General features: G+C 39.8%; 1 protein-coding gene across 3 annotated transcripts; it reads right to left on the bottom strand.

Moving 5' to 3' along the window:
* Positions 1-6,554: 6,554 nt before the first annotated feature.
* On the bottom strand, positions 6,555-17,428 carry FASTKD2 (FAST kinase domains 2). 3 transcript variants are annotated; one of them, XM_040070370.2, is made up of 12 exons: positions 17,376-17,428; positions 15,970-16,737; positions 15,468-15,571; positions 13,912-14,020; positions 12,430-12,553; positions 11,166-11,305; positions 10,719-10,891; positions 10,165-10,328; positions 9,446-9,664; positions 8,279-8,363; positions 7,158-7,272; positions 6,555-6,702 (listed from the first exon to the last, which is right to left on the bottom strand). In XM_040070370.2, the coding sequence occupies exons 2-12, from the start codon at positions 16,627-16,629 to the stop codon at positions 6,583-6,585; spliced, it is 2,013 nt and encodes a 670-aa protein (XP_039926304.1). In that variant the 5' UTR covers positions 16,630-16,737; positions 17,376-17,428; the 3' UTR covers positions 6,555-6,582. The 3 variants fall into 3 exon arrangements, with proteins under 3 accessions (XP_039926304.1, XP_039926303.1, XP_039926305.1); XM_040070369.2 differs by lacking the exon at positions 17,376-17,428 and adding an exon at positions 16,995-17,348; XM_040070371.2 differs by lacking the exon at positions 17,376-17,428 and adding an exon at positions 17,174-17,348.
* Positions 17,429-17,472: the final 44 nt, after the last annotated feature.

Below are 17,472 nucleotides of genomic sequence, written 5' to 3'. Positions count from 1 at the left end.
TGACAGAAGATCTCAGAGTGGATTGTGCCTGAGTTGAACAAGTCCATTCTGCATAATTTACAGTCAGTAGAATTTCCAGCATATTTTTGTAAATGAGCCTTAAAGAATTTGTAAGTCAGGTTTGAAGTGTGGTGTGTATGTATGGGTGTGAAATGCAGTAGAAACAGCTCGTATTTTGGTGTGTGATTTTGTTAAAAATAATTGCTGCTAATAGTATCTGAGTAAGGGACTGGGTGGTGTAGCTTTGAAGTGCTTGTTGTGTGACATGGCTGAGTAGATTTGCAGTAAGGCTGCTGACATGGCTTGCATTGGTCACAAACTTTGGAGTTTTTCCGCAAACTCAGCCAATACTTTCTCCATTCTCATGTCTGAACTCTTCCTACTCTTTGTACCAGGAGTGGATCAGAACCATCAGCCAACTATGTCTGAGAGAATTTATAAATCCAACCAACTCAACATGGGGGCATCCCTAATATGCAGACGAGGAACACAGACCCCTGGCTGTGCTGGAACTGTGCCTCTGCTGCCAAACAAGGCATTCCTTGGAGTCATGCACTAATGAGATGGGTGCAGAACACCAGGAATCTGTGTGCACACCAAGGACTTTCTCAGTGCTTTTCCTGTGGGAAGACAGATAAGCAGTGGCAAGCAGGGAGCTGAAGTCAGATTCCCCATGTCTCTGACTACTGCCTTACTGTCATTTTATCTCTGTTCAGAGGGACTGGTTTTTGTGCCTTCATTGTTCCCTTTTTCCCCTTCAAATGCTGAGTTATTAGGTTCAGCAAATGAGTATCAAACCTACAGTGGAAATTTTGGAAAGTTCTTTTTTTATTCTGCATCAGCAGAAATCAAACCCACCTTCATCCTCCTCAATACCACCTTTTGGGGGGATTACTGCCTTCTAAAAAGAAAGTCTTCTTGCTGATATCAGTGAGGCACTCACCATTTTGTATTGCTCCTTGAGCACAGACTTATTCAGAGCAACTCTCCAAACACATATGCACACACAAAGTTTTTTTGTCTGCTTTACTTTTCAGCTCTCCGTCATGTTCCTTACACTTATACAGAAGTGACCCAGACTAAAGATTCATTTAGAAGTTAGCGTGTCCCTGGAACAAATCATTCATTGGCAAAATGAAGCATATCCTAAACCAAGAAATTCAAATGCATCATCTCTGCCCTCTTTCTGTCCCATACAATGCTGTGTGCAAGGGGTCTAGGTTTCCTTTTCCTTTTCTGGAGAGTTCTGTGCGTCAAGGAACTGCTGTTCTGATAAAGGTGACATGTAACTGCTGAGCAATCACAAGGGCAAATGACAACCCAGTATTGGTCTTCAATACATATATTTTTAAAGATTAAAGAGTCTTTTGTTATGTGAATGACATCTCAAATGCAGGCTCCTCCACAACAGGCCATTGTATATTTCCTGATTCATATCTCATCTGAGTCAGCACAAATCAAGACTTCAGTGACAATTGTTCTATTTACACCAGCCTCTGTGCAGAGACAATTCACCAGCTGCTCCCAATGCAGAACTAGAAAACTGTGCTCACTTAACACTTGAAGATTTTAGTTCATAGAGCCACTGCCTCAGCTGGTGTATATTTGCTGTGGTGCCCTGACTTTAATCTAAACCAGCTGGGGTGTCACTCTCCCTTTCCCCACAGTTCCCAGATACCTCCCCACCTTTCTAAATCGTGATCGAGTACAGGTGACATCTTATGTGCAGCAGAATCCGTACCATGAAAATCAAACAGGGAAATACAGAAGATTTTGGAAGTGCCCTTTGTAGATTGAACTGATAAGAATAAACTTAAATGGCGCCCAATCGGGAATGTTCAGTAAAAAATGCCCCTGTCTGTAGGTATGGATAGAGTCCCTTACTTATAGCGGTGAAAAGTGAGAAGAAATTCTTCTGTTTATATATTAAGAAAAAAGTCATCTTGCTTTGTAAAGCAAGAGTTTTGGTAGGTTTTAATAGGTGCCATGGCAACAATGTTACTGGAGTACTCATAGGAGCATTTTTGGAGAGAGGAAACACGATGAAACAAAAAAACCCACTCATCATCTGTGGACACAGGAACTTTTGCTGCAGACAAATACAAATTCTCCCTCTTAGTATTTCTGGGTGGCTATTTACAATTGCCACCACATTCATATATTTTCACTTTATACCATTTTTGCCCAGAAATACTGAAAAAAAGGAGAAAACCTGCTACAACTAGAACTGATTTTAAACATAGTTCAGAATGCCATTATATTTGCATCAGTTAAAAGAGATGAAGAACTATTGAAACTGCTGTGGTTACTATAGCAAAAAACCCCAGTACCAAGACATTTACATATTCAGGAAAACCTAAGTACCTAACCTAAGCTAAAGTACCATAGTCCCTTTAAAACTGTGCATGTCACAATCACCAGATAACTATGGCTCTGGTTTTGTTCTGAAATAACCAATTTCAGCACATTTCACCTAGGAGTGAATGTTCCACCTTTTTTGAGCTCTGCAAAACACCTGCAGTTCTATTTTAATTCCAATATTCTAGTGTCAGTAAAGAGATATTGAAACTGGAACCTCATTCATGCAAGCTTACTTGCACTGATATTTGTGTGCAAAGAGAATAGCTCAACATTAACAAATGGCAATATACAATAATACTTCAATGACCAGAGGCAGGGGGATTGGAGGGGGAGCCACTTAGAGGGAAGACAGTATTTTCTTCACTTTACCGATTAACCGGAGCCACATCTCGAGGTCTCTGCATACAAAGCATTACTCAGCCTCTTGTCCATGCAGAAACTGGTGCAATACCTGAGAAACAGTATTTAAATCAAGAGCCAGTTTAATTAGATTCTGATTTCTTAACAAAAATCACACTCTTGCAATGAACTTTTACACCCTCTTTCCCAGTCACTTGTGAATATCTTTATCATATTGAGACCAAGGTGGAAATTTTAAAGAGAGTTCCTGCTTGTGAAATGAGTGGCCAGAATATTTCATGCCTTGAAAAGGCTGGAGTTAGGGTTCAAAAGTAGTTTTAAACATGAAGAAATCCAAGCAGGAGAGAACTGCAAATCATCAGGGTCTGCAAATCCAGCTGTTTATGGAGAAAATTTGTTTTTCCACTCACTGTTCTCATTTTGCATTACTTCACATTGCTTCACACCTTGTTTCATTTTTGCTCAGATGTTTATTTTCTGTTAATGCAAGAACTTTCCTGATCTTTGCACCCCACATCTTCTGCCTGTTTCTTGCTTTCATTTTAGATCTGTTCACACATCCTGCAATGCTTAACATGGATCCTTGGGCCTGTGAAATTTGCCATATAACTTACTTTGTAAATCCTTCTCTCAGTGTTTCCTTTTTGATTGCGTGATATATGACAATGACCTAACCTTGTCACACTTTTGTATGTATAGCTTTCTGATGATGTGGAGATTTCACAAGATGAAGAGTATATGCATTATTCTCAAGGAAAACATTACTAGATAATCTCCAGCTTTATCATTGGATTTTCCTGTTTTATAATATGACAAGATTTATGAATGAAATAATGTCTAACAGCAAGGAGCATGTAAAAACCAGGAACCATGAAAGGCAGTATTTGTTTCCTTGATATTGGCAGGACAAACACAGAAGTCCAGTATTTCATTTCTCGGAATGAAGGAAAGATATGCTTCTGCTTTCCTGACTTCTTTGTGGCTCAGGAATAAAGTATAGTGCCTTCCTATGAGAGTCTGGTCTAATAGATGGTTGCTTTGTGCAGCTTAGTCCCCTGTCTTTAATCATAGATATATAATTACTCTAAGCCTTATACTTTCTTTAACAAGCCTTTATTCCACTGAAAATCCTCCCTTGCTTTAGCAATTTAGTTTACTTAATGAATTACCTACTTTCATTTCACAAGGAGTTGAGAACCTTGGCTTGCTACAGATTCAATACACCCTTGAAGTACCTTTAGTCAGTCAAACATCACAGCAAATGTCTGGGTTAATAAGATACATCCATGGGCTGTATGAAATAAAGCCATATACAGCTTCCTTATTTCTCACTCTTCATCAAGAAACGATTTCTAGCCATTGCACTTACAAAGTGTTCCAAGTGTGAACAAAGGTCAGAAACACATGTTCCTGAATCTGGAGGCAGTCTGTGAAAATGGTAGAAAAAGATGCAGCTTACATCTCCAGTTAGCCTCAGTGGCAGGTCAGCTAAAATCATTCATTTTGTACCTGTTTGGCTTTAAAAGGGGGGAGGGGGGTTTGCACCTTTCATGCCAAGCACTCCATGCAGTGACAAACACCATAATTACTGACGCAAAGTAATTATTGTTGATCTTCATTGTGAGTCTCCCACTAATTTTAATAACGATTCAGGAGAGGAGAATGGTATTCTAAATATAGATTGTAATGCACAGAACAGGGGATTAGATCTTCCTTACTACCTAGGTTAGACACCTGAAAAATGTGGGTTTATTTTCAGCAGACTAGCTTTTAGCATATGTGAAGATCCAAGAAACTCACAGCTCTGAAGTCTCTGGCAGCAGCTACATACTACTTGGAACTCTGAATCAGTGTAGATGACAGAGAAATGACATAAATTACCGAGAGGGCACAGAGCAAGAAACTTTAGTAAGCAAGGTGATCCTTATGGCAGATTACTACACTTCCACACCGCTTGTGTAAGTTTCTATGTACTCACAAGGTGTTTAAGCAAGAATAGATAGTGATTCGCTAGTTTAATAACATGCTGTGCCATTTTGTACCCACTGGTGGTTAGTTCTGTGCAGGCTGCTGGCATCCCTGCCTGCGTTCTGTCCCTGAATTCACCTACCTATGACTGAGGACCTGACTGACAAGCTCAGAGCAGCTGGAGGAAGCAGCTCCCCAGCCCAGGCAAGAGCCACGGCTGACACCGCAGTACTGGTTTGCAGGTTTCCAGCTTGAACAGCACCGAGTACTTTCTCAAACACAGCTCTGTGTGCCACCTGGCCCTCCAGCACGGAATATTTCAGACATCCTCCTGTGCAGGCAGGGACCATGAGTCCAGCTCAGAGCAACAGAACGGCACTGACCAGCCTGCTTCACAGACAACGCTTCCTTAAAGTCGAAGATCCAAAAAGGGAACATAACAAACTTCTCATCAAGTCAAGCAGATGACTTCTGCTCTGCTGTTAAGTTTTACAATTTCCTCAAATCTGTTTTTCTGTATGCGCTGCATTTCAGAGACAGAAATGCTGAACAGCTCTCTCTGCTTTTTATGCTACAGAGGGGTGGCCATGCTGCTTTGGTTCCACTGCTTCCTTCATAGATATGCACCATATTCTATCTACATGTTCCACAAAAAGTTGGGCAGCGAATTTTTCTAAGCATATTGTTTCTTTCCACCTCATCTCATTACTGTAATACCTTTTTTATATCATCATTGTAGTACCTTAACCATGTATCCATGCTACTTCAGAAAGACAAAGAATGCAGTTCTTGTAGCTTAGCAAGTGAAGCAAGGGCACCACAGTTAGGCAGCACACAGTCACTGTAGAAAGTATTGCTGTTTCCCTGCTTCCCTTCATACCCATGGGCCTGTGACTGCTACAGAAAAATGGTGAGTGAAGATCTGATTACACTGCAGAAACAAGCAAGCTGTTAGCAACTTGAGCAACTGCAGCAGATCAAAATTCATTTTATCAGTTACATGTTACAAAGAACAGAAAAGATGCACCACTTCTCTCTGCTCCTTCCTATCAAAGGTCCAAAGCTGCTTTGCATTCCTAGAGCTCTGCCAACATAACCAATTGCACCACTACGTAACACGTCAGTGGAGATGCATAACAGGGTGTAAGGAATAAATCTGTGGAGATGCATCACAGGGTGTAATGAATAAATCTGAGCATTGCAACACCTCTTCGAATAGTTCTGGAACTTCTAATATCAGAAACAGAGAGGAGTCAGCTTATAAAACACAGCAGATCTGCGTTCTTGCAGTGAGAAGCACCAAAATCTATTACAGCAGCAGAGAAGCAAAGGATTCAAAAGAAAAAGTACACAGCAAACAGGACCATTACTGGCCTAAACTTCTGAAAACTGAGCGAGATTGATTTTTTCAGAAAGTTTCCACATGACTGGCTCTTTTAACATACCACTTAGGCTTAGTTATTTACTGATTTACCATATATAGCTCTGCATAAAGAACTATATAGTTGAGAGGAAATCCTTCTAGTGCCTAGTTGTAGGTCAGGTTCCAATAGCACTTGAAAGTTAAATCTTTTCCCTGGCTTAGCTCAAGAGAAGAGAGAAATTTGACTAAGGGCATGCAGGAGGGGAAGCAAAGTATGGATTAAATTAAGACATTGTAACAGCAATTGATGTCAGAGTGCTTTTTGGATCAATTATTTCCTTCCACTAAAGAAAATCTGCTCCCACATCACAAAAGAAAGCCCCCACTATCAGCAGGCAGTGCTCATCCCACAAACTTTTCTTACTCAGTAATATGGTTGTGTATAAAACTATTTATCTATTCTGTTAAAATCCTTACAGTAATTACACAAGAAAAAGAGAAATCAGGTGACCCAAAACTCTTAGTTTATTTTAATTATTGTCCTGCACAGTTGCTTCAGGAAAAGAGAAAGTATCTTCTGAATAAATTTTTCTTTTCAAAAACTCAACCGCATCTCCATTTTTCATTTCCTGAAACTTCTTGTTCTGGATCTGTAAGAAAGTAAAAGGACAGGGTACGTTACTTCTATTGTCCAAACTACCCTGTCCTACAAACCAAGCACTCTGCAATGAGAAGGCCACAGGAACTTGTTGTATTCTGAAAACGAGTTCACTTGAACCACTGAGTCTATAAAAATCAGGGAAATAAGCCAAAGACACATAGATTTCTCAAGTACAAAGCAATTTGTGGCTTGATGTTTTTCCCTCAACTATTTATTTACTGATAATGCTAAGTAGTGGCTTGTCTTTTCGAGTTGCTCTCTCTTTTCCCCCTAGAGAGGCACCACTACCCTCTAACTAGAAACAATACACAATTACCACTCTGGAGAAAGCCCACCATTCCTGGTGAACCTTCATGCTTTGAAGAACAAGGCCTGATCTACCAAACATTCTCATCACTGTGCTGCTAACAGGAGTGAAACAGACAGTAACAGGGCTCTTCTCACCACAATCACATGATAGCCCAGTTTATTTAGATGCCGCTTCTTCATTGCCAGCTTCCCCTGGGGGTGTGTTGTACCCAGACAGAAGGCAGACATGGGAGCAAACAGAAAAGCCAACCTGCAACCAAGGAAAGGAGGGAACATTTCATGGTACAAATGCACAATAATCATTTAAGACTATGATTCAATGTTCATTAGCACCGCAGAATCTACATGTGTGTTTCTGGGAGGCAAAAATATCGGGACTAGACAAATTTCATTATCCTCTTCCTTCTTCAGGTTTAAGTAATTAAGACTTTTTTCTTCCATGAGCTTCACAGAAGTACCAGCATCTACCCAAGTACCTACGGCAAAATTAGGTACTTGGATCTCCAGCTCTCCCACAATGAGAAGGAAAGAGATCATTCAACATTCTCCATTAATTTGACAGATTCTGCACTTTGGTCCTTTGCTAATGACACTCAGAATCAGTCACTTCCTGCCATAATAACCTATTTGGAAGGTGGAAAGCCGAATGCTTTGGAACACTGAGTTTCTGTTATACAATCCACTAGCTCTCCCTTTATCAAAAAGCAAACTGTACGAAATACATTGCTGTGCAGTGATCCAGCACATAAATGTTAAGTATTACCCAATTCAGCTAAGCATTACTTAAATGATGTATGTCCTGCTTCAGTTACTGAGAGGTCAGTCTTCTACACAAGATTAAATTATTCATCTAAAACGTGGATATGGTGATCCTTTTTATTCATATTATATTTCAGTAGCTGAATTAACTGCCATAACATATCACTGAGATGCAAATTTTTGAGACTTGAGAGAATAACTGGATGTTTAATAGTAAAAATATTTTTAAAAATTGCTACCTGCATTCATTACAAGAGTATCAGATCACTGCCTCTTTCTCTGAAATGTTAAGTGTTAGCCTCTGTTAGAAGGAGGTGTTGAGCTGGATGAACTTGCTCTGCACTGGCATGGCAACTTTTGGATAGTCCAGTGAGTACAAATAACAACTGAGTTATCTACTTTGCTTCTGCAAATCAGTGAACCAAAGAAGTAACTGGAGGGGATACATGCAAATAAAACTAGCATGCTAGAAAAAATATGCAGTCAAAAAAAGACACCTCTGAACACATGAGTCAGGATGATCATCTGCTGCAGCTATGGGGACCACTTTCTTTCTGTCTGAATCCATTCTGACTTCAAAATCTGAAAACAAAACAACAAAACGTTTAACTCTGCAAGAGGTTAAAATTAATGTTGTCATTTGAACCCATCAATTGTTCAAATTGTTTTCAAATGAACAGCTCATTTGAAAAAGTTAATAGACACCATCACTGGACTGTTTCTAATTGCTGTTCTCTAATAATTGAATTATTACTGATAGCTTTTCCCCCCCTGCAAAGAATATAAAATTATAGCTTGCCCATCTCAAGAAAAAAATAAATTTGTTTCTGGAAATTGCAAATATAAGTTTATGGAGTGAAATCATCATTTAAAGAAACTACTCTTGATTGCAATCTGTCATGCCTACTCATGGCATGAGATTTTCCCTCAATCTCATTCCTCATTAGAAATATTTAAGAATAAAATTATTACTAGTACAGAAAAACTGGTAAGCTGGGTGGCTGGAACAAAAAAACCCCAACAAAACAAAACCAAAAAAACCAACCAACCAAACAAAAAGGCAATATCAAAATATAAGAGAAACCAAAAAGAAGTCATATCCCATTTCATAAATTAAAGTAGAGCCTAAATCTTAGCCAGAAATTCAGAGAATAACACAACAAAAGAGAAAAAAAGAGGAAAAAAAAGAGAAAAAAAGAGTAAAAAAAAGAGAAAAAAGAGAAAAAAAGAGGAAAAAAAAAATAGAAAATAGAAAAAAAGAGGAAAAAAAAGAAAAAAAAAAAAGAGGAAAAAAAAAAAAAAAGGCAGCTGCTGTCTGGCTTTGTTTCTAACATGATTTGGTACTAACATGTCAATTCTCTCTAAGTTGGCCGCACTGGATTTATATACAATTAACATCTGCTTGTTGACACTTGGAAAAAAGTCCAAAGCAGTTTTGTAAGCAAGAGAAATCATAAAAGTTTTAGTAAATGGACTTAAAAACTTTTACAGAAGCATCATTAAAAGTAGATTCACCAATCAATGACATCATTTGTAAAAAGACTGTATCTTCAAAGTGTTGAACTTTTAATCACTTGCACTGTATGCAAATTTATTACCATCTTTTTATTTTGGGAATTATAAATCCATATTAAAATTAATATAACAGCAATATTGCCTCATACCAATACGATATCCGTAAGGCAGCTGAACATTTTGCCGAAACATGTTCTCATCTCCCAGAAGTTCTATCAGTGCCTCCTGAGCCTTTCTGAGATTAAGAGATACTAATGAGGACAAATTCTCAGTCAGCACAAATGCAGGCTTTGTGAAAGAAGGGCTGTCAAGTTCCATACATGTTTTCACACAGCGAAGCATCACTGTGTTTTGTTCTCTGAGATCATCTGAAAAACAATACAATAAATATTACATACAATATATTATCCCACTGAGTTTTTAATTTTATTATCATTTATAGTCTGTTCTAGCATAGCAAATTCCACTTGACTATTCTACTAGCTGTACAAAACTGTAATGTGGAAACCACAGTCTTCTACAAACCATTCCAAGGACCTTATTATAACTCAGAGCATTCCAAATCCCACTTTTACTCATGACTCCAGGTACAAAAGTTAGTTTGCAAAGGTTAAGACTTCCTATGTTTAAGTGCACCTGCTGTTAAACTGTTGCCACCATAGGGCCCAAGACAACAAGCCTGATTCCCTAGTGCAGACCCAGATCACGCAGATCACCGTCACCAATTAGCTTTGTCTTGAGGGCTTCAAATTTAGTATTAATCATACTCACGCTCTTTAATTTCTAATATTCTAACACAATTACAACAAATTACATACACAGACAGACATTCTGTTTAAAACGAGAACATGACAAAGTAAGGTCGGACCTGAGAGTATAAATTCATCCTTGCTGTCCTTTTGCAGCAGCTCATCAAGTGCACGGTGGGGAAGATATCCTAAGATGCCAAGTGCATACACTGCCTTCAGCAGTTCTGTGCTGGAAATCTGAGGCAGGCACTTATCCAAGCAGCTATGAAGAGTCTCAAAAAACCTTTTCCAAAATGAGAAGTACACAATCTAAGTACACAAATAAGGCCAGATAGAACACATGTTTCAAACAAAAATACAACTTAGACACCTTTATTATCTTGTATAATTGTATTTTGTGCTATCTAACATTAGTGTTTGATTCTTCCTTTGAGGATACAGCTACCTATCAACATATTTAGTAGCCTGGTCAGTCTAGAACCTGGTTGGTCTTTCAGTTAAGAGAAATAATATCATATTTAGAAAAAAATATGAAAAGACACAGCAATTTACCTTACAGATGAATGAAACAGGATTATGCTCTCTTTCATAAATAAAATTAAATACTAGTTGCCCTATGTTACTCTGTAATGACTGTGTAACATATTATCATGCACCCTAAAAGAAAACCTACAGATGCTTTTGGACTCTGGGAACATGGTTGAGTCGTGAATACACTCGAAGAACAGTCAAAAGGTTTTTCAAGTTGAGGAAATCAGGGTCTTCTGTCACCTTCTCAGCAAAAATATCCAGCAACTCAGTAGGCTGAAAGCCAAGCGTCTCGCAGGCAGAGAGAAAAAGGATAATCTAAAAGAAAACATAGTTTTATAAGTCAAGAAAACCAGTGAAGTTGATCCTACCTGTTGATTTCACAAAAGACATTTTTAATGAAAGCAAATTTTTCAAAACTTTTGTTTCTTAACTTAATAATAAAAAGAACAGCATTTAAAAAATATAACTATCAGCTTCATCAGATCGGTATTCATAAACATTTGCTCTCCCAGGATCAAGCACAAACATGAGGGAAGCATCAAATACTCTAACAGTACCACTATAAATTATTTGGTTTCAAAAACTTTACCTGTCTTTTGTCCCAAAGGTAGGCAGTAGAATTAACATAGTCTGCTAAAGCTGAAAACAGTTTTACGTTACGGTACAGTAGAGAGCGACAAGCTTCCAGAATGAGAATTAACTGCCGAAATGGAACATCATGGACATTTTCTGTAAAAGAAGATCAAAGAAGGAAGAATGATAAAAAGCAATGGGAGCTGTAGGTTGGAGTCATTAAGACACTGTGGGAACAGTTTGTTCAAGGTGTGGAGGAGGGGAAAAATATGATAAGAAACTGTGGAAGACTGTGACTAGCTAGGCAAAACTCAACTGAGCTAAAACACATTAAGAAAATGAGAGACAGAAGAAACCAAAATGAGCCAGAATCAAGCCACAGTACATTAATCAGCAAAAGCGGACAAATTAACAAAATAAGTAAGAAGATTATGTTCCCAGGATGTCTTTTGTTCCGGGATTTTTGATTTTCAGCATGCACTAAAAAAATGCTGAAGAAAGTCACTGCTCCTTCTGTGTATGCCACGTGGCCTGTGCGCTGAGTGTGGTGAAAGTCCTATGGGAGATGCCAGGATGTGCAATTAAACACTGTGTCCTAACATATATAAACAACCACGACAAATAAAGACTGTACAAGCAGCTTCAACCTTTCTGGATAATTTCTATTAAGAATGCTATTTTGCTACCCTAATGCTTTTTGAGACACATATTCTTATGTATTGTAAGCATGAATCACACATACTGACCACATATACTTAAGCAACGTATTGGAAAGGGACAGAGAGAGGTGAAACCATTAGCTTTCATTTAATATTTTTATGGGCTACAGCATGAAGTTAATTATTAAGCAGTAATTAAATCCAGTAATCAAGGAAATGCTATTTTCCCTTTAGTTTACCAACTAGTCACACTAAGTCACCAATCTATCCTGTAAGTTGTTGACTTCCAAATCAGATTGGTTATAAAATTTTATTTGAAATCTCTTTTCCTTGCTAAAATTAAATTCTTTTTCTTAAATCCTGTGTACAGAAAAATGTAAAGAAAAATACGTAATTCAGATAAATGTTAAAAAGGGCAGAGATGACAAGAGTTATTTGCTTTTATTATTGATCAGTAATTTTCTGTCCTGGTGCTTGTCAAATGGCTCCACATAACTATAATATCCTGTAAAACAAAGATGTTTCCTGAGTTTTAAAGGAAATCAGAAAAGGGAGATAAGACAATAATTAGGAAGAATTTGGTATAAAGAAGGGAAATTTAATTAACTTTTTTTTTCTTACCCTGGATCTTTTTACTGCAGTGATTCAGGATTGGAAGGGAACAATAATTCATTGCAGCAAGAGCCAAAAACATACGCAGAGCATTCGGAAAAGTCAAACCGTCTATTTCTCTCAAAACTGCCATCTAAAGTGAACCAGAGGTTATTAAATCCTTCATTCTTCAGGTATATTATCATTGCTTTCTGGTGAAGACATTATCACCAAAACTTTCCCAAAGTCCTTAGTTCATATTTATATGAAAGAAAAAGAAGCAAAAAAAAAAAAAAAAAAAAGGATATAATAACTACTGTGAATTTCTTAACACACAACTATAGCAGGTCAAGTGCTCTAGAAATGTGTCATTACACAAGTTTCCAGCAATTTGCCTTCATATGCTTATTTTAAAAGAAAAAATTCTCAGTAAAGGTCATTTCCAAATACTGTGAATACAGATCTTCCACCAACCCTTATGAAAGTAGCAGAAATGAAACAGATACAGTTAACTTAAAAGTCCATAGTAGTCCAGTTATGGTTTTGTACACGCATGAAAGCTGTAAGCCTCTAAAGTGATTCAACAGAATGTGGGTGGCCTGTATTTTATACAAACACGCAGCTACAAATGTGGACTGAGGCAGAGAAGGTCATCTCTGATGCCAGAAGGGAGATTTCACTTATCAAAACCATCATTAGATTGATATAAATGACAGTAAAAATGAAACTACAAATTATATTGGCTGTTAAAATACAGTATTTTTACTGTACATGCTTCAGAGGTTAAATACAAAATGTATCTATGATAAGAAATTGCCTTGTAAAAAATAGCGCCCTGTGGGCTGAGAAAATTAAGTGCTCCCTTTAGTTAACAAGTGCAAATGTTATTTTCCTCTCAGTTTTATGATGTTTCATGAATACTATTAAAACCTCTGATGTCAGAGCCCTTCAGTTACGTGATGAAAAAACTGGCAGGCCCTGTTTGAAAGGTTTCCAAATGGGTTTTAAATCAGGGGACAAGACCCAATACACCCTGCCATAAAACCTGCAGCCTGCTCCCAGCCATTGTACTTCCCAGGGGACCTGTCACACACACAGAAAAACAAGACCAAGAGCTTGGGGAGTTCTGGCATCTCACCCTCACCAGTCCTCCTGCCCTGGACAGTTACTGGACACAGCCCCATCAAAGACCAGTTTTCTGTCACCTCATCTTCAGTCACAGGCTGGGCAAGGGAATCAGCAAACAGCCTGTAAGCACTTCTATGAAACACCATGTGGCCAACCCAAAAAGGTGAGGGCACTGCTGTTTTACTGCCCCAATTCCTTTTGTTACCAGCCTCCAAATATAAGTTCTTTCTACAGATATAGCTGGACTATGATGCATACAGCAAATACAGTTACCTTTCTATTACATTTTCTCTTTCAGTGTCTGCAAAGAGCCACATACAATTTATAAATGATGCAAGAGCACAGCCTTTATGGGAGTAAAAATGACCCTCCAACTAACTTTACCTCTAATTTCTTTTTCAGAAAAGCTGGAGCATCTTTTCCCAGGCATCTCATCAGGTTTTGCAGAACAAAGATGTCTCTGATACTTGAGATGCGCTGCTCCACTAGTAACCTGATGGAGAAACACACACAAGAGCTCTCCTCATTTCAGCAGAAACAGGTAAGCACCCCCATTCTTCTTCACTGATGTACCCCCACAAGTTAAAGCTGTAATTTCCTGCTTCTCTCCCATCTTCCTTTTTTTTTAAATGCTGACTGAACTCTATGTGACATAGTCGAAGCACAAACATTATACACATGGAAACAATTATAAATGCTTTCTTAATGTTAATCCTGATAGATGAATGTTGTTGCTGACACACAACACCAGGGGCACCTGACCAGGCTGCACGTGACAGTGCAAATATGAGTGCTGTTAAGCCTCAAGGAATTAACACCCTTCTGCAGAAAAAGAAAACCGTACATTTTTATCTTTAAATCATAAATGTGCAGGCAAGTTCTGAAACAGACAGGAAACTCAGGAACGGAAACAGACAGGAAACTCAGGAACGGAAACAGACAAACAACTGGATGTAAGTCGAGAATAAAACCAAACAGTGCTGTGGGCTGAGCAGAAGGAGTTAACACAGAGATCATATGCACAAATGAAGGGGCACTCCTAGCACCTCCTTTTCTGGCTCAGTGGGTAGTACTGTAATTGTTATGCCTGAACCACCCTAAAGTATACCTGCCCAGGTAAATATACCTACAAAAATACGAAGTGTCATTTTCTAAGGCTTTCTAAAGTCTGAAATTCATCCCTGCAAATGGGCCAGACCTCCAGACATCAGGACAGAAAAATGCAGACGAGACTCCTGCTTTCCACCAACTTTTAAGAACTGTGTACCTGCGTTACCAGGAGAACCTGGTTTTAGGGTATCACATACACTTTCTAAAAGCACAATGTAATACAGGGTCCAAGTACTAATCCACGGCAAGTTTTGTGATAGCCTCAGTAAAATCAGTCTCATGGGAGTGAGCAGATTGGTTACACACATAAATCACATGGGCCCAGAAAAAAAGCCAAAGAAGTTATTCTGATAAATCACTACATAGAGGGACTTGCTGGACACAACTAGTCTTCATCTGAGTTTTCACTTACTAAACTGTAAGAAAATATTCCCAGGCTGTTAAACAATGTTTTTCATCATGAAAAATCACACAGGTCCCTAAGTAAGATAGTCTCATTACCTCCTGTCTGCATACAGATGAGAAAGGGATAGATAATGGGAAGGGACTTTATCAGCATCACAAACAAACTACACCGGTGAAGCTGCAGTCAGAACACAATCCCCTGAGGACCAGTCTAGCACCCTTTACCACTGGAAGCCTTCCTTTTTGAAACTACCAAGACAGTGCCAAAATTCACTGTCTAACACAGCTCTTATGTCATGTGATCATTTAAATCCTAAAACCACAGAACATATTTTATATGCAGACATACCCTTGATATTCCTAACAGACATGCATTCAAACAACACTGAAATATGAAGAACATGTGAAAGATATATTTTTCTCACTGTAATCCAGCTTGAAGAGTGCTCACATTCTTGTCTTTATCCATCCCTGCTAAAGTAGTTGCCAAAACTGAGATACATCGGTTATCAAGTTGATTGAGCTTCTCCTGTTAAAAGTTTTGACAATGTCAGATTACTTCAAACCAGGAAAAGTTTCAGAAAAGAAAAACTGATCACTCTTAATCTATACCTGCCATTTTGTTTTTCCCCTCAAAAATCAATTTACAAGCTTTAATTCTGCAGAGCCCACAAGGTCTCACATCAGTCAAACTTAGTTGATTTGGAAGGGGTAATCATTTTTGAGACTTCTTTAAATCTGAAATCAAGCAGTGGTTTCAAAAGTGAAGGAAATTAGAAGCACACACACATGAATTGTGGGAACTGTTTCCATGGAACATCAGACTAAACCAGGGATGTAATCCAAATCTCTCTGATGCTGCACAGCTTCCCAGATTTACCCACCGGTAAATCAGCCCGAATTTAGGAGGAGGATTTTCCTACTTACTTGGCACACTCTCACCAAGGTCTGGACTAGGAGCGTGTTCTGCGGCACGCCGAGGCTCACCAGGGCGTGCAGGCTGAACACCAGGTCGCCGCGCGTCATCCTGCGCGCGTCGCGCAGCAGCTGCTGGCACAGCTTCACGAAAGCCGGGTGCTCAAAGATCAGCTGCTTCTCATAGCGCTGCTGCTCTTCAGACAGGTTTTTGAAGAGCCTCCAGGCCATGGTTAAACAGTTTGTGTAGTGCTTAATGGAAACAGCCGCCTCTGAAGCCAAGTCCAGCGCGTCGCAAGGACAGGTGCATTTCTGGAGACTGGTAAAGAACGGGTCACTGTGATCCGCTACACGCTTCGGTTTGAAGCTCCTAGAATCATCCAGCTTTTCAATTTCCAAGGAGCTCTGGGAAGCCTTCTCACTCACCAAAGCCTCTGCACCTGTGCTATAAACATCTGTCTTTTGAGACAGAAATCGCAGAGATGATCCATGCAGAGAAGGCAAAATATTTAAAAGCAATTTCCTGAAGTTCACATTTCCTAAGGGATCCTTGTATCTGCCAATCCATAAAATGTGTTTTCTTGTTGTGGCTGAAGATTTGGGAGTGAGCACAGAACTGTACCTATGCACACATCTAACAGTATTTAACAAGTAACTTATTTTATTATTCATTTCTGCGAATGCCTCATGAATAGATTTGAAACGCCAACTCCAAGTAAGGGATCCGATCACATTCTACCAGCGGAAACAGTACTGGACAAATGGCACAAGATCACTCATCTGTAAAAACAGTTGAAAGTTATGGATTAGTTACGTTACTACTCAATTTTTTGAATATTCAATTCCCAATATTCACTTTCAAGTCCCAGCTTCAATTGCCAATTCAATTCCGCACTTTTACAGGAAGGGAGAAGATTTGGTAAAAGATCCCCAGAAAATGGTTCGCAGAGAGGCTTTTATTTAGTCTCCTACATTTCAAACATGTCAGCACAAGGACAGCCCGAGCATCAACTCTCGCTTCCTCCCTGCTGCTCTACCTGAGAGCTCTGCCGGGAAGCGGAGTCTTTTCCTAAAAGACGTTTCTCCAGGTACACGCGCCTCCCGACGGGGCTCTGGAGGGTCCCTGCAGGCCTTCAGCAGCGGGTAACGAGATCCCGCCCGCCAGCCTGCCCCAGCCTGCCAGCCATCCCACGGGAAAGCCACCCCCCCGGCACACTTGCGGGCGCTCTCTCCCCCGGCGCCGGGGAGAAGCCGCTGGGTTTCCGGATCACTTCTCGCTGGCCCAGGCAGCTCTGCCCAGCAGAGCGGGACAGTACACGGGGACAGAGGTCTTTCGGCGGCTCCGCAGCGGCTCGGAGCACGCGGGACGGACGGCGGGGATGGCGCGGGCCGGGCGGGGCTGCGGCGGCCGCCGTTACCTGGCACGCGGCACCGCCGGGACACCGGGCCCGCTGCGCCGCCGGCTCCCGGCGGCCCGCGCGAGACGGACGGCGCGTGCCGAGGGACAAACTGCCG

Source organism: Hirundo rustica, chromosome 7 (genome assembly GCF_015227805.2).
Source record: "Hirundo rustica isolate bHirRus1 chromosome 7, bHirRus1.pri.v3, whole genome shotgun sequence".
Classification (NCBI taxonomy): Eukaryota; Metazoa; Chordata; class Aves; order Passeriformes; family Hirundinidae; genus Hirundo; species Hirundo rustica.
Note: the sequence above shows the minus strand (reverse complement) of the source record. Positions and strands in the feature narration are given on the sequence as shown.